Raw genomic sequence first — 26,822 nt, 5'->3', positions numbered from 1 at the left:
GGGACAGAGACGAGTCCTCTAATCCAGTACAAACAAAATCCATCGTGTTCATTGCTATTTGTTTGTTCCGTTTATATGTCAGCTTTTCCTCCAAGGAGCTCAAGGGGGTCTGCATGGTTTTCTCTCCCCTTCCCCATTTATTCTCACAACAACCCTGTGAGGTAGGATAGGCTGAGAGACAGGGAGCAGCTCAAGGTGACCCAGCGAGCTTCACGGCTGAAGTGGGGGTTTGAATCCTGATCTCCCAGGTCAGAGTCCAACACTATTCTGCTAATATCACACTTCTGTTGTCCTGTTCTCCTCTCTTGAAATGGGAGATTCGCCCCAAGGCTGTTAACTGCAGCAGAATCCCACCCCAAAGCACTTTCCATACAATCAAGTCCTGCACATTAAATATGATGTTCCTTTTTTAAACGAAAGCAAAGAGAGGAGGGGGACATGGACAGCTGAGAGTAGGTTTGGGTTGTGGTTTTTTTAATGCTAGAGCCCCAGAATGACTGGACACCCAGAGAATCAGAGCCAGAAGGGACCTCAAAAGCCACCTAGCCCAAACTTCCATCAGCAAAGAGGAGATGCACCACGAAGCAGAGCAGCCTTTGTCAACGTGGTGCCCTTTGGAGGCTGGTCCTCAGTAGGGGATACCGGGGCACCCTCGCTGGTGCTGCCATTTTCAACATTAAACTCCAGTGCTGGCACCCTGGACATTGTGGTGTGGAAACCTGGGCCTGCCTCTGGAATATGTGATCCCCCCTCTTTCCCTCCTGCCACACACACACACCCTGCCACCCAGTGTAATCATGTATTACTGTTCAGCATGCGCAAACGCTAACCAAGGTTAGTGTCCCCTGAGCAGGGATGGAAGCTGGTTTGCATACCCCGGGTTCAGAGGGGAACCCCAGTTAGAATCATTCCACACCAACAACGCTGGAAAGGCCAGGGCCAGGGTATTTGCTTTACATGAGGAAGCCCCCGGGTTTCAGAACCCCTGAAAAGCCACTGCAAGTCAACAACAGTGGGCTAAATGAACCAACCATCTGACTCAGTGCAAGGAAGCTCCCTATGTTAAGGGAAGGGAGCTGGAAACCCAGGCTGAGAGAAGGGATGTGCAAGACAGGGGCCCGGTTCCCGATTTGCAAACTACAGCGTAGCCGAGAGCAAGCGTTCCATCCACACTGGGCAGTCGTCGCCCGTTGCCGATTTCTCCAGCGCCTAAAACCTGGCGCAATATTTAAAATGTGAAACATCTTTGTTAAGTTAAATTGACTGGGAAAGCTTGCAAATACCAGATAGGCTTAGGATTTTAATATGTAATGTGATAAATTAATATGTTGAAATTTAGATCAGGAAAGTAAGAAAGATGTTAAGTGATTAAGTTAACTTTATGAGAATATAGGTTTTGGAAAACCTTTACAATGATATACACTGAAATTCAACCAAGGGGACACGAGGAAGTCGCTTAACAATGTTAATTAGATTAGTCTTAATAAGGTTAGGATTTTTGTTTGTTTGTTTGTTGGTGTGTTTAAAAATTTGTGGAAAACCAATAATTTTAAAAAAATAAAAATAAAATGTGAAACATCTTACCTTTAGTCTCCCAAAGAAAGGACTGTCACCCGTTTCCACCAGGTAGAATGCATAAGGCTTTTTGCAAGCTTCCTGGGCAACCGTTTTCAGTTTGAAATGTAGTGTGCTGCACAGTTCGGTGAAGAGGTGCTCGTAGGACGTCGTCCTCTGAGGCAAGGAGGGACCCCTTTTCTCCAGAGCATCTTCTGAGGTAGGATTTGGCTCTCTGGCCGCGCAACTCGCCTGCCTGTCGCCCTGCGTCATCAACCTGCTCAATTCGGCAAACTCGTCCATGATGACCGATATGTCTCCACGGGAATCCTTTAGCTTATTATTGTACGTTAACTTATTGAGGTGGAAAGGAGCGGCCGGCCCTTGTCCTTGACCTTTCGTTCTAGCAGCATTGCTCACTGATTCCTGGGCAGAAGCAAACGGGGGAGGAGGTTCAAAAGGGTCGCTGTGTCTGCTCCTGGGGGTGCTGTGGGGGGCCCCGTGCCTCGGGCCCCGATTCAAAATAGTTATCAGAAGCGGGCTTCGGCTCCTGGGTGGCACACTGAGCTCAGGAGCTTCAGGGACCTTTCTCGATGGCAATGTCTCTGCCGTTACCTGAAGCAAGCGCTCCGGAGTACCTTCGCCAGAGGTAGGAGGTTGTGGTTTCTTTAGGGTATGTTTTAGCTTATCGTGGAAACGCAAACACTCCATATCTAAAGTGCTCTGAATGGGGTCGTTCAGAACCCTCCAAGCCCTATCGGAGAAGTTTTTCCATTCCTGCTCTCCGAAAAAAGGGCTACGCCTCTTGGAAGACTGAAAGCTTCTGTTTTTTTCTTGGTGCTTCTTGGTTATAGTAAAGTTTAAATAGTCCTTTAGAGGTCCCGACTCTTCGGGAGAAGGCCTATCGCCTTCCCTGAATGAGGACGGCCAGTCATACTGGATAGTCTCAGCCTCAACATCAGGCACCGTCACCTTGTTTTCCAGATACATCCAGCCTTCACCCTTGTGAAGCTCGTTCTCACAGCTCAAATCACTGGCGCAACTCATTTCCATGGCATCTGGCGAGGCAGCAGATCTTGTAGACGGTATCTCAGGCTGACCTCTGTGATGGACATCTCCGCAAAGTTCTGGGACACCGTCCGCAGAAGCACATTTATTTTCCCAATTTATATTCACGCCCGTAGCTCCGACAAATGGCACGGGTCTTTCACCAGCCGGAGCATCTTCAGGGTCCTCCAGATTCTCCACCGGGTTTTCATACAGATCATGTGTGTCTTTATGTGCAGATGACCCAGATTCTTCGGATAAACATTCCGTAGGACGCACTGACGGCACAAAGGACAGCATTTCTCTGCCTGCCTTCCTGAGCTGGTCCTCAAACATGGATGCTTCCGAACTAACTTGTCCTGGGTCAACCCCACACAACGCAGCTGCTTGGATCAAGGGGAACTGGTGTTCTGGACTTCTTGTGCCCGTGTCTTCCCACTCTGGACAGCAAGAACTTTCAAGGGTGTCCGTAGCAGCTCCTGCCTCTTGATGAGACTTCCTTTCAGCCACATCCACCTGACCGGAACTTATGCTTCCCTGCAGTGCTGAATGATACCACCCGTATCTTTGTACAGCCATGTGAGAGTCTCTCTTGTTACTCGGCTGCGCTAAAGAGTCACCTGTCATCGCCCATTTGGGGTCATAATGGGCAAGCTTGTCAGTGGCATAACTCTCTTCATCACTCTCAGGAGGGGTCACACACTCAAGGGTGACGGAACTAATCCAGTTTAAGGCTGGATTCTCTTTCGCAAAGGCGGTTTCTTTGCTCATGGCCGTCATGCCACTCACAGTGTCTATCAACTCATAGAGAAAGGACCTGATGTCTTCAGGCACAGTAACTACAGCTTGGCTTAGCTTATCATCATCAGATGCCGATTCTCGGGGCACAGGAGAGACTTCAATGTCCTCACTGTTAATGCCACACTTTTGATTGTCAGTACTGGTGTCCAATTCTTTATTATCCAAATGCCCGCTCTGGCCCTTAGAATTGCCAAGTTCTGTTGTCTGCCTGGCCTTCCGTTCCTCTTGAGTTGCTATGTTGCACCGCAGTTCATTCACTTGCAATGGAGCCACACCTACCAGGTGGAGGGCTTTCTTTTCCTCAGGGATGCAGGAATCCTCAGCTGAACATGTTTGCTTTGTGAGTGTGCTATTTTCAGCTGAGTGCTCTTGGTTCCCCGGCAAGTCTTCCTCTTCATCAGATATTACTTGATAGACAGGACTAACCTGCAACTTAACCACATCAGCCATGTGGATTCCATCCTCTTCCGGCGAAACGCAGGAACCCGCGACCAAGTCTGTTTCTTTTTCAGGTGCAAGATTTGGAGCTGATAAAGCAGAATTTTCTTGTTTCCCTGTGGATTCCCCTTGAACTGATGGGCTGCTATGCACTTGGCACGGTCCACAAGTTTGCAGCGGACTTGGGTCAGTCAGGTTACCCTCTTCCTGGGAAATGTCTTCAATCAAATCCATTTGATTTAGGGATATGTGATGTTTGGTTGATTCCGCAGAGTCTTCCTGGGTAGTTGGCAATTCCATTACATCACCAGGACTTGTTTGATGGATAGGAATCGCCCCTGGTGAAACTGAATCAGCCAGATTCATTCCTTTCTCTTCCGTGGAACCAAAGGAAGTATCGTCCGAACAGACTGGGCTTTGAAATTTGGGGCTGTTTGCCAGTACAATAGAATCTCGACTCTCTACAGATTCTCCTCGAGTTGCCATATCCTTTAATCCAGCAGCTTGTGCAGAAGCTGAATCTTCTAGGTTGGTTTTGTTATCTTCCTGGGACCTACGGGTGCTTTCAGCCACATCCATTTGGTTTGGAGTCATGGGATGTTTGGCTAATTCAACGGCGTCTTCTGTCTCTGGAGACTGGGCTACTTCCTCATGGGTTATTTGATTTACAGGGCTAGTCCGTAATGGAAGGGAATCAAACAGATTGTCCTCTCTATCTTTCTCTGAAAGGCAGAAACCCTTAACCGCATCTGTTGGGCCTAGAGATGCAGAATTAGGGGTTGATAGTACAAAGTCTTCTTGGGTACCAGGTGATTCTGCCTGATGCTCGGAAACTGTGGCTGGTGATGGTGGAAAAGTGTCTGGGGATGTAGAGGCCCTGGCAGCTTCTCTGTCTTCTATTGCACAGCCTTCCTCTTCTTTGTTCTCTTGGTCCAAGTCCATATCTCGGGGCTCTGTGTCAGTATCGTTGCTGTCCGAAAGAGCAAGTTCAATTGATTCCCACCCTGTGCTCTCTCCTTCTATATCTTCCTCATCTACGGGGAGATCCTGTGACCCCCTCCCCTCTCTACACAGTTTGTTGACTTCCCCACAATCACTGTCTGCTTCTAACCAGCCTATTTCAGCAGGACGTAGCAACACGGCGCCCCCGCTCTGTGGGCTGTCCTCCTTCTCCTCTGCAGAAGGAGAGGAAGCCTTTAATTCAGAAATCTTCTCTGCAGAAACGCCACCGGCCATCGTGTTTGCACTAGGCTGTTTGCTGGCTGAATTCTCCAGGACTTCCGCATCTTTGGAAGCAACATCGCTTTGGGAAACCTCAGCTAAGTCGACACTCGCAGTCGCCTCCGCATCAGTTCCACGCTCCTGAGGCCTCGAACGCCCTTCGGTATGCTCATCTGTCAAATTTCTGCTCTGGCTCTCTGCGGAGAGGGCAGGATCCGGTGGGAGTTCTTCATCAGCTTTCTCCACAGCCACCTGAAATAAAAATTCCAAGTTTCAAAAATTCAGAGAGACAGAAAGGCAAAAAGTAAAAAATAAATCTCCATAGCTTTTTAAATCTGCAAACTATCCTAGAGCAGTAAAAAACAAAATCACAGCATGGTGCAAACGTTTACCAACACACGCTGCCTGGAGTTGAGAGAGCCTCGGCCCTCCTACCTTTCGAGCTCCTTCAAGTTTACCCCACTGTGCTGCTTCAAGAATAAGCTGCCACAACTTGTCACAAATCAAAGCACAGTCTCTGCTCGCCATGCCTCGTGGCCTAGCCATCAATCTTCCCTTGTTTTCACCATTCAATCTGGTTAGCACAAAGGGCAGAGTTTGAATCACTCTGTTTGTCGCAGGTTATGGCAGCCGGCTCTATAATGCTATCCAACAGCTAAATAGGGCCCCGAAAAATGAGGTTTTTCCATTTCCCAGGTTGTTCTCCAGACCTCCTCCCTGAACCAAGACGGTTCTTTAATCCCAGTTATTTAATAAATAAGTATTATGTTGGCTTTCTATCTCCGCTGGCTGTTCCAAGTTCACTGGGGAAGGACATCATGCTCTATGGGCTTTACAGCACAATTTGCCGTAGAGGCTACTGTCATACTACTAACAGCAACAAGAGAAAAAAATGATGGGAACTGTCTATGGAAATTAAAGGGAAATTGGCAGGGCTTCTCTTACACTTGAAGCCGAATTCCCTTTAATTTCCGTACAGTGGTACATTGGTTCTCGAATGGCTTAGCTGTCGAACAATTTGGCTCCCAAACGCCGCAAACCCAGAAGTAAGCGTTCCAGTTTGTGAACGTTTTTCGGAAGCCGAACATCCAACGCAGCTACTGTTTGAGTGCAGGAAGCTCCTGCAGCCAATCGGAAGTCGAGCATTGGTTTTCGAACGGTTTTGGGAGTCGAACAGACTTCTGGAACGGATTAAGTTTGAGACCCAAGGTACCACTGTAGATAGTTTCCAAGGTATCATGGAGAACATGTTGACAGGTGGCTATCAATAAAAATGTCTATTAGGAACCTCTGTACGTTTTATTCTGTGAGATCTTATGATCGAATCAAATCAAATCAATCCAATCAATCATGGGTGAGGAACTTCTAGGCTCTCGACTCAACCTCAAGTCTCATTCATGAGTGAAAATTGGGTAATCAGGGCTGTAACTCAGTAGCAGAACACTCACTAGGCAAGCAGAACCCAGGTTGAATCCCTGGCATCTGCAGACAGGGCATAGAGGCTCGTGTCCGAAAACTTTGCCAGTCAGTGTAGTTAACTCGGCGTAATACTGAGTCAAATGGACCAGTGGTCCGAGTCGCTATAAGGCAGTTCTCAAAAACTGCAAGAGGTTTCAGGCTTTGAAGTTAAATTACCCATATGGTTTTATAGATGCAGCTATGCCCAGCTGTAGCTCTGAGCCCCTCCCTGCTAAATGGTGCCAAGTGTACCAGCCAGGCTCCTGGCACTCAGCGTCTGCCTCCTGCCCAACACTGACACCTGGCCTGAGCCGATCTACCAAAGTCTATCTTACTTTGTCAGAAGGATTAACCTTCTCTTTAGGCTTGCTGGCAGCAACATGGGACTCTTCCTCCTCCAAAGGCAGATCACTGGGGTCATCGGGGATAACGATGGGAGCCTCATCGATGCAATTCGTAGAGGACAGTTCATTACAGGAGAGGGGCTTCTCCGAGGAAGAAACCGCCCTCTCGTCTGCTTCTCTGGGCGTCCGGTTATCATCGGATAGAGAGTCCGCGGGGCATTTCTCCAAACTGTACGACCCCTCGCAATCGTCGTCGATGACTTCAAAGGCATCCACAATGCTTCTCAGTGAGACGAATTTGGGAGGGTTGCGGTGTTCGACCACGTTCCTTATTGTAGGGGATCTGAACGGCTTGTTATAAAACAGCGCCACCCACATATGCAGGATGCGCATCATTTCATCCGAATCATCCAACAAGCGGGTGTCCCAGGGCCTACAGAAAAAGGAAATGCAGACTTATCCCTGAGAACTTTTAATTTAAGGCTCTCTTCCTGACTGGGTGAAATCACATCATTTTTGTCTTTGCACGGCTTGGGTCCTGCATATCCTGCATAAAGAATTGAAGAAAGATGTTGACAGGCTGCAATGTGTGCAGAGGAGGGCAACAAAGATGACCGAGGGTCTAGAAGCCAAGCCTGATGAGGAATGGTTGAAGGAGCTGGGCATGCTTAGCCTGGAAAAGAGAGGCTGAGAGGAGACATGAGAGCCATCTTCAAATATCTCAAGGGCTATTTGTAAAATTTGTACTGTTAAAACGGAAAGGGGTCAAACCATCGCAAGAGGTGCTGAAATTCTGGGAGGTTGGATAGTTACAATGGAATGGTCTCGGTGGTGGGGTGCACATTTTAATTCTTATTTATTTATGGTTATTACTTTGTCCAAAAAAAATGATCAAACTACTGGACACTTTTCACCTGGGGATGCATAAAGCTACTGCAGGATGGTACAGAAATGTTAATAATAATAATAATAATAATAATACTATAGGACAGTAAAAGCTGTTTGACTGTGGATCAGACAACCTCAGGAGGTAGTAGACTCTCCTTCCTTGGAGGTTTTTAAGCAGAGGTCAGATGGTCATCTGTCATGGATGCTTTAGTTGAGTTTCCCTATATGGCAGGGGGTTGGACTAGATGACCCTTGGGATCCCACTCCACAGTTCTATGATCCCAGAGACTGTCATCTTCTCCTACTGGAGAGGCTGCCTGGAGCAAGGTGTTCTCTGGGGCAATGTTTCCTGACAGGCACTCTCCACCTATTCCTGTTGCACTCAATGTCATGCTAGGGAAGATCCTGAAAGCAGCCCATGAGCTTGGCTGGGACGCACAGACCCTATCGATGCAGTGTACAGGTGGCAACCCATTTTGGCTCCACAGGTCAGCTCCTTATCAGGATCAAGCTTGTAGGCAAAATTTGACAGGTGGGCAAGGCTATCCTCCCATCAACCACCTGACTTCGGGAGCAAGGTGCTTTTAAGTCCCTATGTGGGGAGACTTCAAATCACCTTGCAAGGCACTGCCTTGGGCGATTTTGCCAGGGCTTTTGACCCAAATCCCTTCCTGAATCAGAACAGGACCCCCTGTTTATCAGCTGATTAGCAGGGGTTATATCCTGTGTTGGCTGTTCGTGTCTGTTCCAAGCAGAGAACGGGTACACAGCCAAACTGAGGATTTAACCCCAACTTCCTGCCCATCAGATGATGTTGCAAGTGTACCCCTGGTGTACTGTGCCCTTCTCAACTCAGCAGAGAGGCAACCAAATGACCAGATTCCTGTCCATTTAAGGCTCTGCGCTTCTCAAGAAGAGGTTGTACACACACGGATGTAACTCACAACTTATGCTCATTTAACCTGTGCACATTCAGCTTTACATACTTGGCAAATATATATGTTTTGACTATATGTGATTTTGGCCTTACACACTATCCCTGGACCATAACCACCACATGAGTGGAGAGTTGCCTATATAGCTATATAATGGCTCGTTGGCCCCAAGAACCTGCCAGAAGGCCCCTACGATCTGCCCAAGGCATTGAAAGGCCAGCCTCCAAATGCCCTTGTTCTCTGGGCCACGGTTCATGATCCTGGAGAGATCACCCAGCTCCTATCTGCATTCTCACCACTATTGCCAGGCGCTTAATTCTACCTAGTTATGAAGGGACACGGGTGGCGCTGTGGTCTAAACCACTGAGCCTCTTGGGCTTGCCGATCAGAAGGTCGGCAGTTCGAATCCCCACGATGGGGTGAGCTCCCGTTGCTTGGTCCCAGCTCCTGCCAACCTAGCAGTTTGAAAGCATGCCCCCCCAAAGTGCAAGTAGATATATAGGTACCACTCCGGCGGGAAGGTAAATAGTGTTTCCGTGTGCTGCTCTGGTTGCACCAGAAGCGGCTTAGTCATGTTGGCCACGTGACCAGGAAAAACTGTCTGCAGACAAACGCCAGCTCTCTCAGCCTGAAAAGCGAGATGAGCACCGCAACCCCAGAGTCATCTGTGACTGGACTTTACTGTCATGGGTCCTTTACCTTTTTAGTTATGATTTTATTTATCTTACTTGTGGCTTGAATGCATTTCATACAATGAGTATCTTTCCAAAGCTGGGAATTACTTACCCGTGTACAGCTCGAACTACTGTTCTCTCTAAGATATTATTAGTGTATTTGCTATCTAAGTTGGGCGGGTAGTCTGCCTCCCACTGGAAAGTCACTTTGACAGTTTTGTCGCAAAAGGTCACTTTATGGGACTTGGAGAAGTCTTCCTTCAACCTCGCGGCCATGACGGCAGAGCGCGTGAATGGTATGTAGCCCCTCAACTGCTTGTGAGAGTGGCAGATCCTCTGCTGGTGCCGGAAAGGCATGACTTTCCCAACTAAAGGCCCCAGCCTGGCATTCTTCACACCGTTCTTGGTGCCCGGGGCCCCCTTCTTGCAAGATTCAGACACCGGGGAGGCGTACGAGTGCTCAGAAGAAATCAAGGAGTGAATGCTCGAATCCGAAAGATAACCCGTCTCCCTTGGAGGTGTCGCCAAACTGGGTTTCGCAGCCCGCCTTTTGCTGGAACCCGCGGGGTTGTTTTCATGAGAGCTGGAAGGAGACTCTCTGCCCTCCCCACTTTGCTCAGGAGACAAATCAGACTCTGGGCCCATCTTGCTAGAGAAGGAAGCCGTTTTCAGCTTCTTCGTCACTCTGTGATATTCGTGATCCGAAGACTTGTCCGAATGTTTCCCTTTGTGCAAGTGGCGGCGCTCCCGGGAGGGGCTGGGGGGCAAGGAGGCGCCACTGCTGTTGCTGAGCAGCGGGGAGTTGCAGCTCAGCGCCAGGTCGGCCAACAGGTTCAAGGCGTGGGAGTCGCAGTTGAGCACTTTGGGAGATGGGCAAGCATCCTGGGCCGGGCTTCTCTCGCTCGAAGGATCGTTCTCATCGCTAGCCGGAGGGATTTCGTCCTCCCGCTGATGGGAACTTTTCCTCTTCACTGCGTAAGAAAAGGAGCAAGTTTCAGAGAGGGCTGCTAAGACAGTTCCACCCTTACGAAAAAGCACCATTAAAGGCTAGTGGTTTTTTGAGAGCCAATATGGTGCAGCACTTGTGGTTTCGTGCTAACATTCCCAGTCCCTGTTCAGTCATGAAGGTTGCCAAGTGACCACTTTGAGACAGCCGCTATGTCTCAACCTAACCTTCCTCGCAGGGTCGTTGTAAGGACAAAGTGGCCGGGGAGGGAGAAGAGAGCCTTGTATGCTGCTCTTAGGAGGAAAGGTAGGATTTTAAAAGGCTCTCTCTAGCTGTTGTTATAGTTAGTTACAGATAAATTCAATTAGTTACAGATAAAGCTATACAGTTATGGGAAAAAGAAAGTACACCCTCAAGTTCTGTGGTCTTACCTATGAGGACATCATAACAATGTTTCTTAGCATGTCTTTAAATCAGGTAAATATAACCTCAGAACTCCTAAGAAACAGATTATTGTTATTATGCCATATGTAAAACCACACAATGTACTTTCTTTTCCCCATGACTGTAGCTATCATATTGGCTGGAATATAAGCCACACCCAAATATAAGCTGCACCTTTAAAATTGGAGGGGGGAAAAGAAAAAGAAAAAAATACCCTAATATAATCCACTCCCTTCCTCACTGCTCCTCGCTGCATACTTGGGGGGGGGGGGGCTGCGTTACTGTCAGCCTTTCCCCTTCCTCGCTCTCCCTCCCTTCCCAGCCTTGGTGGGAGAGGACGGGGCAGTATGCACAGGGCGGACGCCGCTTCGCCGCACTCCTAGCTTAAGATCGTAAATATAAGCCACACTTTAACTTTTCATGGTTGAAATTTGGGGGGAAAGTGAGGCTTATATTCAGGCCAGTATGGTAATTATAGAGAAATCCCATCAAACTCAGGTAGCCATAGTTTCCTGAGCACCTTCACTTTCCTGCTGATGAACCCGCAGGAAGCACTATGAACCACGTGCTTCAAGAAATCCACCTCCCTTTCTAGGAACTAAAAGGGCCAACTTTCTGACCTGCAGGCAGGTACCTTCTCCTGCACTCCCTGCACTGTTGGTACGGTGGGAGGCACTCCGTTCCACAGGTTCAGAGAGAGGCACCCATGGGGGTCCTGTCTCTGTCTCTATGGGACCTAGCGCTCTGGGATGTGGTCCACGGGACTCGTGCCCACCAGCTTGGGGTTTAGTGGCCCTCCGGTGACTAGTATCAGGCTCAGAGTCATCAGCCCTGTGTGGCTCCCTAGCCACTGACTTTACAACATCTGACTCAGCATCTTGGTCGCTGCCTGACCCAGGTCCCTTGTTCACTGTTTTGAAGTAGGGTCCACAACTGTCAACCCAGGGAGGACTAAAAGCATCAGTCATCTTGGGCTACACTCAACTAAAAGGCAAAGGCCCTTCAGCTTCATCTTTCACCTGTGTGGCAGGACCACTCCTGTGCCTCGGTCCACGCAAGCGCAGGAGCATAAGATGCCACCAGGAGGGGGGGGAAGACTTTGGAAAGCAAAGGCATTAGAAAGCCCTTTGCCCGTGCCATGGGGAGGGTGACGCAAAGGAAAAGAAACGTCCTTGGGATGGGAGGGAAAACACCAGCCTCCAGCTGCTCATCCTTTCAAGGGGAAGCCAAGCCAAAGCATCATCTTAATCCTAATTCCGATTTTGCGTTTCAAGCACCGTCCTCTTACTTTGGTTCCTCGTGCTCATCTTCTCGCTCGAAACTTTTTCTGCGGTGGAGTCTTTTTTTGGTTTCGAGACCCGGGACTTCTTCTCTTCCACTCCAAGGCTCTCAGAAGAGGGGGCGGCCTTCACAGCAGACTCGCACGGCGTTTGCTGAACAAATTCCGCAGACAAAACCTCAGCGCCTACGAGAAAAGAAAGGTCTCTAGCGTCAAGAAGGAATAAGGCATAAGGAAGCGATAATATGAATGTTGAAGGCTCTGAAAATGAAATGAAGGGGTTCTAGCGATTAAGATAAATAAGATTATAAAGGAAGGGATAAAGGTTTAAATTGAATAATGAACGATCTTGCTGAACTAATTTTTAAAGTAGAATACAAGAAGGGAAGGCGGATGGAAGCAAAGAGAATAAGGTTTTGAAAGTTATTAATATAAAAGAGTGTTCTTCTTTTATGCTAAATTCTTTTCTTTGTATTTTTGTTTGTTTGTTTCTTTGTTTGGATTTTCAATGTTTGCTGTCTGTTTTTTCTGATTTTTGTTGATTTTTGTTGATGTTAACTTTTTGGAAAATTTTAATAAAATATTATTATAAAAAAAAGGAAGCGATAAAATCCTTGCAGAGAGCCCTTTTGATCCACACGAATGCTGGCCCAATTCAAACATTGCTTGCCCCATGCTCAGATCGATGAAGAGCCCTAACTGCTTTGCATGTGGGCGATGCCCAGTTCAGACCCCAACATGCCCAGGAAGGTGCCAGGCAGATCTGCCATGGGAGGGAGGTGCATCAGTGAGGCTCAGCCACTCATCTAACCTCCAGTGTCAGGGGCACCCATAGAAGGGCCTCCCAGGCCCCATGTGGCTCGGACACATAGCTTGCACCCACCAGGAGCTGGGGTGGGGGGTTAAACATCACTGGCTTTATCCTCTGGAAGTCCCTCCCAGCTGAGAGCAGAAAGGCCCCCTCCCTCTTGAAATTCCAGCACCTACTGAAGACAATTTTAAATACAGTGGTATCTCGGGATGTGAACAGGATTTGTTCCGGAGCCCCGTTCGCATCCTGAAGCGAACGCAACCCGCATCCGCGTGTCGCCACTTCTGTGCATGCCCGTGACATCATCTTGACTGTCTGCGCATGCGCGCGCGGTGGAACCCGAAAGTAACCTGCTCCGTTACTTCCGGGTCACCGCGGAGCGCAACCTGAAAATACTTAACTTGAAGCACATTTATCCCAAGGTATGAATGTACTCCAGCAGGCATTTTAAGTATGTTTTCTGATTATTATTATTTTTTGGGGGGGGTAGGGGATTAATTTTAACTGATTTACCTTTGCTTTATCTTTTGACCATTACTGTACACCAGTTAAGAGACTATCGTGTTAAGTGTTACATAAATCCTTGAAATAAATGCATGCATGCATTCATGATGCAAACGGAGGATCTCAGTTGCTGAGCAGCTTCATGGAAGAAACGGGCCATCCTTCCAGTGCCCTGGGTCTCAAGAGTGTTTAGAGCAGTGACAGTGCACCCCTAGCCTGGAGGCCTGAAAGAGCCCTCCAAGCAATTCTTTCTGCACCCCGGCAAAAAACAACACCACCCAACTAATTGTTGCAGCAGCAGGAAACAATAAATACATAAACAGGACTCAGCACTGATCTGCACCAATAAGCTGAATGGGGAGGAGGGAACCGTGTGCCTGTGTATATCAAGGGGTGTGTGTGTGTGGAGTGGCCACACACACTGGTGCTATGCAACCTCTGGAGAGTTGCCCAAGAGCTGATGCAACCCACGGCACAAGGCTCTCCAAACTTCTGATTTCCAGCAACTGGTATTTGCTGTATTATACAGTTACTGGCTCACACTTGTGTGCATGAAAGGGTTAACCTGAGCCCCGAGCTCAAGCTCAGCAGGCTCCCACCTAGTGATGGAGCTTCATGCTCTGGAAGGGGGGGGAGGGGCAGAGAGGGGGCAGGCGGGGTGCAGTTGGCGCGTGTCCGTTAGGGGTGTGGAGCGCGTCTTCGGGGCATGGTGTGCTGCCCGAAGGGGCGTGGCACCCAGCGCAGGTCGGGGGGCAGCCGCGATGGCACCACGCCGGGATCGCGCAGCCGGGGGGTGGTGCGCTCCCCCCGCACGCCTCTTCCTCCGCCAGTGCTCCCACCAGCCTTTGCTTCTCCCTCAACCCCTCTCTCTCTCTCCCTCTCTTTGGAAGAAGCTAACCGCCACATGGTAAAACAGATTTTTACAGCCTGCAGGTAACGGAAAGACTGCATACGAAATAAATAAATAATAAAAAGGTAAAATTCATACAACTGCTTATCTTAGATTTCCAATTTGAAGAGCCAAGAGTCTGGGATTTATTCTAGCCTCAGCATTTTGTTTAAAGGTGGACGAGAGCAAATCTAACCGAGTTTGATGTGCTTAATTGAGGCAATCAACCACTGCACTAACTCTGCTATGGGAGGTTAAGAATCTCTTTCAAACCTCTCTCTCCAAAAGTATTCGGAGCCACGTGGAGACAGAACATTCCAGGAATAAAGGCAGCATGTTTTTGCAGCATGGATAACGTGACTCCTGGTGCTGAATGGCTCTAGCAGAGTAGCTCTGTGGGCAGGCACATTGCTTTGACGTGCACTGCCACCCCAAGCACTGTACTGGCATTTAAAAGTGCTCACCTGCAAGGAAATCTGTATTAGGGTTAAGACAGCACACTCACCTCTCTTCCTTCTTAGCGGGTTCTGAAGAATTTTTAATTTAAGGGTGGGTTCGTTAGAGCCGCCAGGCGATTCTGAATTTTTGGAAGCTGGCAAGGAGAGATTCGAATTTTCCTTTCTGGCTTTTTTCTGCTTTCCTTTGTCCTCCTTGCTGGAAACCTCCTTCGGAGGAGACAATTTCTTCCTTGCATTTGCCACAAGGAGCCTACTGGATTTCCTCTTGTGCTGCTCCAAAGTCCGCTCTCCCATCTCACTGGGTTCCACATCAGCCTCTTTGCTATGTGGGGCCGGCTGCCCCGCACGCCGAGTCCTGGCTGTTTCAACCGTGCCAATGGGCTCGTCGCATGCCAAAGAGTCCAAATTCAAACCTGAAGAAGTGTCGGCCTCCTGCAAGTTGCTGCTGCCGCTGCTGCCTCTGGCAGACCGAGTTCTGCCATGTAGGAAAGCGGTAACCGTTGACATTTCCAGCGCATAGTTTTGGGGATGAGACAGGTAAAACTGCAGGCGGAAGAGAGAGCTTTGGGGACACTTTTTGGAAAGAGTTTCAGGCTCAGGCTTCTTCGAGAACACATCCAAAGAGGAGAGGGGCGGGCTATCGAGGCTGCTGGTGGACGGCCGCAAATTCTTCTTATCAAGCTTTGCAAACTCCTGGAGGTGCAGCTTCACCAAAGTGCTGAGTGGGTCTCCGCTGTCGACGGGATGCTTGGCCGCTTCCAACAATGCATGGCGGAGCCCTGGCAGAACCAGAGCGACTTGTGAATATCTCTTGTTTGCCCCATGTTCGCATTTCAAATCTTTTGCTGCCAAGAAGAAACACACTATTAATGCAACATGCACCCATCACAAGAAAAACAAGCATGCGCGTGACCTTTGCAACTTTCTGAGAGCCACATGCCTGGGGGGCAGAGGGGCAGGGACAAAAGCAATGAGAATAAATGTGAATTTTATCTTTGTATTTCCCCCCCCCCCCACAGACACTTGCGCACTCCCCTCTCTAGCCTAGGCAAGCAAGAAGCATTACATCAGAGTTCAGGGCGGCATTCCAGCCATGCCAATACTTAGAAAATGTGCAGAGCAGGCCTGCTGTATGATGTCTCTCAAGAAGGTGTACGGCTAGGGATGAAAGACTCATGAGGGCCAATCAAAGAGGTATGGAGGGCCACACTTGGCCTCCAGGTCTGGGGTTCCCTATCCCTGGCCACATGGCCAAGCAGACATCCAATGGCTTTGCAGTTATAGTGCAATTGAAAACATTGCAAAGGCGGAGAAAGAAGATTCTACCGCCCAATTTGGATGGTCCTCCAAACCATGGTTTGGGAGACAAGCTGTGGGCTGCCACTTCCCATCCCACCCATGGTTTCTTTCTGCCTCCTATTAGGCGCTAACCATGCTTTGCTAGGGCCTCCAAACTGGCAAATTACGGCTTGCATTCCCTTCCTCCCTAGGCCAGAATCAGAAACCCATTCCAAACTCTCTTTTTTCAATTCTGGCTTGGAAGGAAGCGGAAATCAGAGTTTGCCTCTTTGGACGTCCCTGGAGATGCAAGGCTGTGTGTGTGACATGGGGCGGAGTCTATCAAATACAGTGGAACCTTGGTTGTTGAATGCTTTGGAAGTAACCCAAACGCCGACAACCCGGAAGTGAATGCTTCCGTTTTCAAACGCACCTCGGAAGTTGAATGGCTTCCGAGGCACTTTTTTGCATTTTTAAAATGCCAACCGGCATTTGCACCTCGGTTGTCGAACGTTTCGGAAATCAAACGGGAATGGATTACGTTCGACAACCGAGGTTCCATTGTGCTGCCTGAATTCAGCCTGTCGAGGCCAAGCAAAGGGATAGTACCTGTTAAACACTTAGGCCTCGGGGAAGAGATTAAAAACAAGGCCTGAAGACACGTAGATTCGCCCGGGCCAGAATCTGCAGAGAGGAGAGAGAGGGAGACTGGTAAGAGCTTCAAATCTGACTCTTCCATTAAGATCACATGTGGATATATTTTTTAAAACCACAGCAAACTTCAGATCTTTTATTCTTACCTTTTTCCTTTACCAAGGCAGATGAGGAAAGCAGGATGAGAATCGCCCGGTCATTTAAATATTTGACAAGTGCCTACAAAGCATAGGAAAAAGGTCACCATAGGAACACAGGAAGCCACCCTTTACGGAGTCAAACCCTTTGGTACATCTAGTTCAGTAATGTCTACACCAACTGGCAGCACCTGTCCAAGGTTTCAGACTGCAGACATTCACAGCTCTACCCAAGGATTGAACCTGACCCTGTCTGCATGCAAAACATGTGCTCAGCAACTGAACCAAGATCCTTCCCCTTCTCAAGCTATGATCAGTTTAACACCCCTTTTTAGGTAAAAACAGAATATTGGATTGCATGAGGCTTGGTTTGATCCATCAAAGCAATATACATGCTCTCGATTGTTTTAAATGTCCATAATGTACATTGCATACAGTTCAAATTTGTGCATTTTGTTATCTCCAAAGGGTTGTTTGTTGGTTGGTTTTTAATTCTTGCAACAGCTGGTTAAAGTATGGTGTGTGGCTGGTGAAGAGTAGCAGAGAACAGTGAGTTTAACAGCAAAGTGGGAATTCCAAGCTGGTTGGCCGCTGCAGAAAACCAGATGTTGGACTGGATGGGATCTTCAGTCAGATCCCACAGAGCTCTTTTACATTCAAACCAAGGTCTCCCTGAGCCAACACTGTTCCACAACAGCACTTTTTCTTAATGCTGGTGGGTGTGCTCTTATTCTATTAGAAATGTTGGGTTACAACAATTTCAAAATCAACGTTAAAAACAGTTTAAAACAAATTACAATCACAAAAGTAGGATGGAACACAGTAAAAGCAACAGCAGCCCAAGACTACTTGTTCTTATTAATCTAGCATCCTTAAAATGCTGCTCAGTGTTCCAAAAACTTAACACACATTGATGGCAGGGGCTGGACAAGATGAGCCTTGGAGTCCCTGCCAATTCTAGGAACTTCTTGTAATTGCCACAACAGCCCTGCTGTCCTGAGCTTGTGTGGGAGCTGACATTTCCACCGGGGCCTGGCTAGCTCAAGGTCTTCAGCTCCACAAGACCAGCTGTGTTGCAAGGGCAGCTGGGCCCTGAATAGAGGCACACCTCCAGCCAGATCTTCGTACGACTGCTGCTCTTGTTTCGTAACTATTTTAAAAGGAGGTAGAAACCTCGGACTCTCCTGGTGCAGCCTTGTTTCACTTTCAGTACTGACAGCTGCGCTTTGACAGCAGACCTTTACTTTCATTTTACTTTCACTTTGAGCTGTGCTCTGGTGAAAAGAGAGTTGTCCTGAGGCAGAAAGATACACAAAGGCACGTCGCTTTTTTCGGGGGATCTGGGCAAAAGTCCGAGCCGGGAGAATTAATCTGAGCCTTAAAAAGCCCTGAGCTGAAAGAGGAAGTGGGAAAGATCACTACGCATTCAACTTCCTCCCTAGAAAGAGAGAAAGATTGCTACCCTTGCCATCTCGTGCCCAGGGGGGCACCGTGTATAGGTGTGTGTGTTGTGGTGCTGGGGAGTTCAAAGGCTTTGTGGGTACCCAGGAAAGACCTCAAGGGCCCACTGCATCCATATTTGACATGCTGGGGACTCCTGCCCTAAACCATAGTTTAGCATGACCTGCAGGAGCTGGAAGGATCTTTGGGGTTCACATGCTCTCCCCTCCTCCCATTGGCTGCACATGGCTGGAAGAAGGACTCTAGCAGTGTGCAGTTTCACTTCCACTAACCCATAGCCTGTTGTGTCATCCAGACCAGGGAGAGTGGCTTAGAACAAAATGTTTAACAAGCCAGCTTCAGAAAGCTACAGTTTGAAAATGGCTTGGAAGCTCAGTCCAGGAAGAAGGCAGATAAGGGAAAATGAAACCTGAAGATGCTAACTGGGGGTGGCAAAGTGGGGTGGGGGGGTCTGAGGCAGAGAATAGAGGAGACACCATGCAAGTTTTCGAGGAACAGAAAATGATCTGGCAGTACAAAATCACTTTTACAAATAGATAAATCAGCAAATTCCTAGAGTCCTGCTGCAACAGAATATTGGAAACTGCCCTTTTTCTATTTATAGATCCCCAGTTTTCTGATTTGTTAACCCCTTCTCCGCGGCGCTCCCTAAGCAAACTGTCTCTGCTGTTACATCAGAATATTAAGGGGCTCTGTGAAGTCCTAGGCCACAAAGGTTGTCAAAATGAAGGGATGCAAATTCTTACTTTGCTAGGAATGATCAGTAGGTAAGGACTGGCAGACATCACTCCACAAAAGTCAGGACAGAAAACTGGTCTCCAAAGCATGATGTACTTACCAGATCTTTCTCCTTCAAGCTCTGTGTTAACTGATTCACTTTTTGTTCATTTTGATTTAACATTTCCACTTCGTATAATCGGAACAAAATGCCTTGATGGCAGACTGCAGAGAAAACAAGCACATTTTTATTTCAGTATTTTTGCAAAAACTCTTGATTGTTTTAAAAATTATTCAGTACCTAACTTCTGAATGCAGTAACTGTCCCAGAATTTATGTATTCATTTATTTGAACTTATTGCTAACCCTTTGCCTGAGAATCCCAGGGTGGGTTCTACAAATGTCACAATTAAAATAAAGCCACAACAATGACAAAATAAAAAAACCAAATGAACAGTAATGCAGAAGGGGGAGAAGACTGGGTCACTCAGCCAAAACCCTGGGAAACCCTGATAATTCGCACTGAGCATCTCTTTAAAATATGTTAACCCTATATGCATATCCTAACTTTTTAAAATTGTTCTAAAACATTACAAAAGGGTGAAACTTAAACGTGGTAGAGGAATGCAAGGCTTATAGCAAAAGAGAAAGCAAAACAGAACCACCACCACCCAAAGTAAGTAAAAATCCTAGGTGAAATACTGGACTCATGGTAAATAATGGACATGTGTCCTTCTTTACAGCAGACAGTCCTCTACTCCCCCATTTGTTGAATGTTTTCACCAGGGAAATCTGCTTGGCCTCATCACTGTCAGCTTTCAGCTGCCAAGATAAGACATTCCTGATTACCAAAGCTTTTTGGTTGCTAACTCTGTTCATACTGTAGCTATGACCCACGGCCTGTTTATGGCGTTCACCTTTTAGCTGGGTGGGGAAGGATCTGCCCTTTTCATAAAATTTTACTCGATAAGCACTTTTTAGATTTAAAAAATTGTTTTTTAATTTTTTATTTCCTGCTGCATTGTTTTCAAATGTTGGGCAAGCTATGTGCATTTTAGGGCATTTTTAAGTGGCTCAGACTTTTTGGGGCATGGAAAGTAACATAAACAAACATCCATTTCAAGAGCTGTCCAGTCCAAGATAATGAGAGGCGGGCTCTCTTTTTTGGCAACACTAATGAACCCTGATAGCCTAATGCAAAAGTAACTAACAAATAAGAAATCAATGCTGCATGTTTGCACAACGGAGTGCTAACTCTGGTGTTAAGATAAAGCCAACTTGGAGCAGAATTAACCCCCTACAGTAAAATGTACTCCTTCAGTTCAACAGATTGCCCCTTGCAGTACTGTGTATGGACTTGCCTTTCTGTAAACACAGGAATGTGTTTGGGGGTGGGGTAGGCAGCCAGGAACAAAAATCTGTGTCAATACTCTTCTTCCAAGTAGTATAACCGTAACAAAATGCAATCTGATTCTGGCAAAATTCTAAGTTACTTTCACAACCATATTTTGAGAGGTTGCTCAAAATACGGTTGCTAGATTAGCTGTTTGGTAGTTTCGCTTCCCCTTTTGTTTCTATAGGGAGAAAGCTGGATTCAGGATAGCTTAACTTAAAACCTATTTTTAAAAACTGAAAAATCCCAATCCAATTTCACCGTCACAGATGATTTTAAAAACAGTTCAAGATCCTTATTACCCCAAGTAAGCGTTCCTTGGCTATAAAAATCATGCCTCCAATTTTAATTCAAAAAATGAGCGATTGTGGGGGGGGGGGATCAGGTATGGAAAAATTAGGAAAGTGCCAGAAGAAGTTTGAAAGCAATAACCACCTCACACAGACAGCAAACATGACCCCTGAAAGGAAACTAATAACCACTTTTAATAAAGAAAGGAAATAATTATTTGCACAGCTTACATAATTTTAAAACGGTACCTTCATGATTTGTGTAATTGTTTTCCCCAAATACAGCTTCGGGCAACTTTTTTCTCAGCTCAGATATGCCCACAACATACCTGATCTCTAGTCTGGCTGGCCTAGCAAAAGAAAAAGGGGGTTATAGATTCAAGGAATGCCCGGAAACTTTCCTGTCCGGTGACAATCCTAAAACATTGCAACACAGATGAAGCCCTCTGTTACTCAGACCCCTGCGTACTAAGAGAAGAATTACCGCGTTTATTCGAATGTAATGTGGCCAGATAACGTCGCAAAAATTAGGGGGCGAATTAGATTCAGCGGTGCATTAGGTTCGCGTAAATATAGTACTTGGCTTACCAGAAAACATAACTGAAGACAGGTCAACAACCTGTCAGTCTCTTTTAAAAAATTGTTTCTTTAGAACTAAAAGGAGGTGGACTACAATTAAGGATTTATTATGTTTTCAGAATGTATTAGAAAAATTATATAGAAAGGTTTATTGTTTTGTGTACATTCAAATGTAAGATAAAACATATGCAAAGGGACTTGACAGGAAGTCAAAGTTGAAGAAAAGATTTTGGAAGATAAAAGGGGGAAAAATATTTACTTTCATTATTATATTCTGTGCAGGTGTGTGGGTGTCTGCACATATGTGTGTTGTTGTATGCAATGTTTGGGAGGAAATAAGACGGTAAATAACAAATAACAAACTAAATATCGATGTATGTAATTTTTATTTCTTAATTATATTTAGTGGTAGTATTGCTGTATTGTTTTTTGTAATATAAAACCATTCAATAAAAATTATTTTAAAAAATTAAAATAAATAAAAAATTGTTTCTTTAGTTTTCAAAAGTCTACATACTTTACTATCAACAATATGTTTAATTTATCCACTGTCTTCCCATCCCCCCTCCACGATGTTCTGTGTTTACCCTTTAATACAGAATATTTTAATTTTTAACATTCCATATGTACATCCTAAATTATTATACCATAATATACACCCAAAATTATTAGCTTTAATGTCTTTCTACTCTTGCTCATATTTCGAATCCTGCTCGTGTTTCCATGCAATTATAATAGTTCTTCAGATATTCTACAAAAGGTTTCCGATCCTTAAAGAATGTTTCGTCATTTTGAACTCTAATTTTTGCTGTTAGCTTTGCCAGCTCCTTATATTCCGTCATTTTAAGAAGCCATTCTTCCTTTGCGACTGAGAAATACTGCCTATTTCTGGGACTAAACCTGGGACTGAAAGTGAGAGCTAGAATTAGCACCGCAAGTGTCAGGGCTGCCGTAATCCAACAATAATCCAATCCTGAACTAGTTCAATATCATCTACTACATTGATTGGCATCAGCTGTCCAGGATTTCAGCCAGGGATCTCTCCCTGCCCTGCCTTGGAGACAACTGCCAGAAATTGAACGCTGGACCTGCAGTATGCAAGCAGATGCCCTACCACTAAACTAAGGTCCTTCCTATACGTGCTACCAGATCGTGTCCACTAGCAGTAGGCTGGTGCTCGGCACTCATTTCTGATAAATTATTTCCGAGTTACCATGGGAGTTTGTATCAAACTGAATTAACTGTTTGTGAAACTGGGCTTTATGGCACGCTACTGTGCTGCTTCACGGTTCCTTTTATTTTACTGAAGTAGCCAGAAAAATCAAACGACATAAACCGTTACTTGGAAAATGTTCTCCAAGGCTGACCTTTCTGCAATTTGCATTCTAGAAATCGATAATGCAAGCCCATCTCTCTACAAACCTATCGTTCTGAAGGTTTCCATTTCTCCCCCAAACTAAATAATTAAATCTGTCAGTTTCCTGCTGTCTCTAGACATGCCAGGAACCACTCCCTCGTGGATTGTTCCATTTATGCCTCCATACTATTGTTGCTGCTGTTAAATGCGATTACTAGTAAGGATTTCAAGTTGCTGAGAATGTCCTGTTTTCCCAACTACTGCTTTACTTCCTTATAATCTACAGGCGCATTTTTACCGTTCCGTCCTAACCAGGTGTTTTGGAGTTTCCCATGTTTTGGAGAGCCATGGAGCAAAAACCCAAAATGTGCAGTGGCCCACCAAGACCATGATAAACCAGCTGATGTTGCTAGCTGCCTGGGACTGCATAAATGCGGAGGGCGGAAGATTGCTGACCAGCTAGAGCTAGAAGAGGGCAGCAGTTTGGGATGACTGGTGCATTGCAGAAGTTTGGAGATGATCCCTTCCAACTCTGCAGTTCTATGATTCTATGAAGATTGATCAAATTAAAAGCGGTGTGGGAAGGAAAAGAAGACAACAGGGCAGATAGATGGTCAAAGCTGGGGAGAAATATGGGAGAATCGTACGTTGAAAATGTTGTCTATAAGAACATTTAGGGAAGCTTTTAATGTTTAACAGACCACTGTATTTTAATACTTTGTTGGAAGCCTCCCAGAGTGGCTGGGGTATAAATTATTATTATTATTATTACTACTACTACTACTACTACTACTATTACTATTACTACTACTACTACTACTGAAGATTATTCTAAATTAGTTTGGTGATGGTATTTCACACCAGTCAGATTAAATCAAATAAACAGGGAATATTCGGTGTTATGTTGAAGGGGATGCCAGGAAACAGGGAATTATGTTCACATGTGGTGGGGGTGTAAATATGTACAATTTTTTTGGCACAAGGTGTTTAAGGAGATAATAGAAATCACTGGGTTAACACCGAACGAAAGTCCAGAAGCAGCATTATTATCAATTTACGATGGGGTGGAAGGTTCACAGGCTATGAAGGACTTGCTCACAAATTTATTGACAACTGCACAAATTATTATAGCTAGGAAGTGGAAGGGGCAAGCAGAATAGAAAATGGAAGAACGGTATAAAAAGGCGTGGGATATAGCTATTAATGATAAACAAACATGTGCCATTAGGGTAAGATGGGGAATATGCAAGAGAAATGATGCTTAGGAGATAGGAAGGGTGTTTGTAGAATTTGTACTGTTAAAACGAAAAGGGATCAAACCATCTCAAGAGGTGCTGAAATTCTGGGAAGTTGGATAGTTACAATGGAATGGTCATCAGTGGTGGGGTGCACATTTTAATTCTTATTTATTTATGATTATCACTTTGTCAAAAAAAATGATCAAACTACTGGACACTTTTTACCTGGGGAAACAGAAAGCTACTGTAGGATGGTACATAAATGTTAATAATAATAATAATAATAATAATAATAATAATAATAATAATAATACTATAGGACAGTAAAAGCTGTTTGACTGTGGATCAGATGACCTCAGGAGGTGGTGGACTCTCCTTCCTTGAAGGTTTCCAAGCAGAGGTTGGATGGCCATCTGTCAGGGATGCTCTAGCTGGGATCCCTGCATTTCAGGGGGTTGGACTAGATGACCCATGGGGTCCCTTCCAACTCTACTATTTTGTGATTCTGTGAATCACATTAGACAACAAAAGCCATTGAAAAAGCCTCAGTGTGCAACCTACCGCTTCCTTTAGAGTATGATCTGCTTCCAAAAATCAGAAGCCTTCCGACTGTCTCACACACACAAAAGAGGTTAGAACACCCACCATGTAAAAAAAGTATATTTGAGTAATTTTTATCGAGCACAGATGCTACTATGTTTTGGTTTTGAAACTGGAAAAGCCATCCAGTGTTTGTTTGTTTTTAAAAAAACAACAACAAACAACTCTGTAATTGTTATAAACTGCTTTCTACTCAACTTTACGGCCAGGGAAGTGGTATATAAATATTACATCTTTTTTTAAAAGAATGCACCTGCTTTTCCCTGCTATTCCTCTACAGGCATCAGAGCAAAGAGAAATGAATCATCACACTTACAACTCTGCTGGGATGACGCCGCTAAACGGTGAACGAAGAACAATGTCACACAGTCGCTGTTGCTGAATGAAGAGCTGACCTTTCCAGGAACAATACAGTGCTAAAAGTTTCCAAAACCAAGGGGGGGGGGGAGAGATATTAAAATTGCAATACGAAAAGAGAAAAATCCATCAAAAATGAATTTGTTTACCAAACCGACACGAAGTGCTCTTACCTTTTGTCTTACGTTCAGCTCTGCAGACAGGAAAAAGGGAAAGAATGGAAAGTAAAAGCTGTTTTAGAACCACTGGGGGAATTAAAGAACAAATGACTTATTTTCGTATATTTATTTAAAGGTGCTTACGAGCTCTTGTGGTTTGATGGCGACATTCTCTGCAGTTCACAGTGCTGAGGATTTAACAGTTACATAGGGGCAGGTCTGCCAAGGGTCTTCAGCAGCTTCACAACCAGAAAATTCATACGAGTAATGCTGGAAAAAATAAGATAAAGTAAATCATATAGGATGGCGGCCTTTCCTTGTGTCCAATACGTGTTATAGGCGTTTATCTCAGTAACCTGAACAGCAACCCAGCAAGGTTGCCGGAGTTATGATCCTGGCCTTGCAGTTGGGAAGATACAAGGAGTTGCTTATGGCCTCCCCACAAGTCCAAGGTACCCTATTTTTTGCTCTATAAGACTCACTTTTTCCCTCCTAAAAAGTAAGGGGAAATGTGTGTGCGTCTTATGGAGTGAATGCAGGCTACGCAGCTATCCCAGAAGCCAGAACAGCAAGAGGGATTTCTGCTTTCACTTCGCAGCGATCCCTCTTGCTATTCTGGCTTCTGAGATTCAGAATATTTTTTTCCTTGTTTTCCTCCTCCAAAAACTAGGTGCGTCTTGTGGTCTGGTGCGTCTTATAGAGCGAAAAATACGGTATTTTTGATATTTTGTTGGAAGCCTCCCAGAGTGACTGGGGAAACCAGATGGGTGGGGCTAATACTAATAATAATAATGGCAATTTTCAAATTGGAGACTTCCCAGCTCACAATACATTAGACCTCACCAAAATCCACCCCCAAATTCTGGCAGGATCCTCTAAGGTGCGTGTGTCCCACGTACCGCAAAACAATTTCATATGTGAAAGTAAGTCTTTCCCCACCTGCAATGGATCTATAAATAAAAAAAGTATAAATTTGTAAATTTACGAAATTAAGAACAAACAATGTAGCTATAAAATAACTTCCCCAAAATTGTTCTCTTTGGATTTCTTCCAGATTTTACTTCATTCTGTGTTCTCTCATTCCCATCAGAAATAGAGAGGCTGAACTTTTCAATCCAAGTTTTACTGTGTTTGTAAGGTTAACCATTTGTACAATGCCTCTGATTTCATTGAACCAGTCCTCTATTTTTGGTGTTTCCGGCTTTTTTCCAGGCCTGTGCCAGAGTCATTTGCCACCTCCTGCCCAGGGGAATAATTTACCTCCTTACTTTTGTTTATCTCTTCTAGTACACCTTAATTTTAAAACACATCCAAAAACACAACAGCTTAGCCTCGTTTTACATATTTATAAACCACATTTCTGTAAAAAAAACATAGTGGGAGTGGTGTACGCAACATAAATTGTAAGAAGTCCAATAAATGGTGGTTGGCAAGGAGAAAACCGCATTGCAAAGGCCTGCCTGAAAATGTCTAAAAGGAGGCAGTGATGATTCCTGCCGAACTTCTAGTGGCAGGGAGTTCCACAGGGCAGAGCCTCCCACCCGAAATGGCTTGGCTCCTAGTCAGGGTAGATTTGATTTAAATCAAATCGATTTAAATCACTAATCAGTAAGACTTGATTTAAATCACTAGTCAGTAAGACTTGATTTAAATCATTTTTTTATAGAAAGACTCATTCTTGCTGGTATAATCTTAATATACACAACCAGAGGAAGGTTTCATTTTTGGAATAATAAATTTTCAGAGTAGTTTTGACAGTTATATCAAAAATTACTGATTTGGTTATACTATTAGGAATACATAGACAGATAATTATGAAATTATTGCGAGGTTCAATAAGTTAAATGTTTATAGTTGGACAGCTTTTCTGTTGTACTTGATTGGAAGGAGAAAAACAATCATTTCCTCCAAA

General features: G+C 45.4%; 1 protein-coding gene and 1 long non-coding RNA gene across 6 annotated transcripts in view; both read right to left on the bottom strand.

Annotated features, from left to right (window-relative positions):
* Positions 1 to 26,822, bottom strand: part of LOC308595942 — a 132,432-nt gene that overhangs the window by 68,088 nt on the left and 37,522 nt on the right. The window lies entirely within an intron of this gene.
* TASOR2 (transcription activation suppressor family member 2) overlaps positions 1 to 26,822 on the bottom strand; it is a 63,170-nt gene that overhangs the window by 9,793 nt on the left and 26,555 nt on the right. For all 5 annotated transcript variants that reach the window (XM_081209705.1, XM_081209704.1, XM_081209706.1 and 2 more), the window contains 12 exons: positions 25,055 to 25,180; positions 24,926 to 24,945; positions 24,712 to 24,811; positions 20,871 to 20,971; positions 19,060 to 19,163; positions 16,770 to 16,842; positions 16,579 to 16,653; positions 14,739 to 15,536; positions 12,039 to 12,215; positions 9,473 to 10,331; positions 6,855 to 7,296; positions 1,585 to 5,313 (listed from right to left, as the gene is read on the bottom strand). In XM_081209705.1, the coding sequence (XP_081065831.1) occupies positions 1,585 to 5,313; positions 6,855 to 7,296; positions 9,473 to 10,331; positions 12,039 to 12,215; positions 14,739 to 15,536; positions 16,579 to 16,653; positions 16,770 to 16,842; positions 19,060 to 19,163; positions 20,871 to 20,971; positions 24,712 to 24,811; positions 24,926 to 24,945; positions 25,055 to 25,080 (6,504 nt within the window). In that variant the 5' untranslated portion in view covers positions 25,081 to 25,180. The remainder of the gene's footprint in view (positions 1 to 1,584; positions 5,314 to 6,854; positions 7,297 to 9,472; positions 10,332 to 12,038; positions 12,216 to 14,738; positions 15,537 to 16,578; positions 16,654 to 16,769; positions 16,843 to 19,059; positions 19,164 to 20,870; positions 20,972 to 24,711; positions 24,812 to 24,925; positions 24,946 to 25,054; positions 25,181 to 26,822) is intronic.

This window comes from Podarcis bocagei (assembly GCF_964188305.1).
Source record: "Podarcis bocagei genome assembly, chromosome: 10".
NCBI classification, from domain to species: Eukaryota; Metazoa; Chordata; class Lepidosauria; order Squamata; family Lacertidae; genus Podarcis; species Podarcis bocagei.
This window is presented reverse-complemented; position numbering and strand designations above follow the sequence as displayed.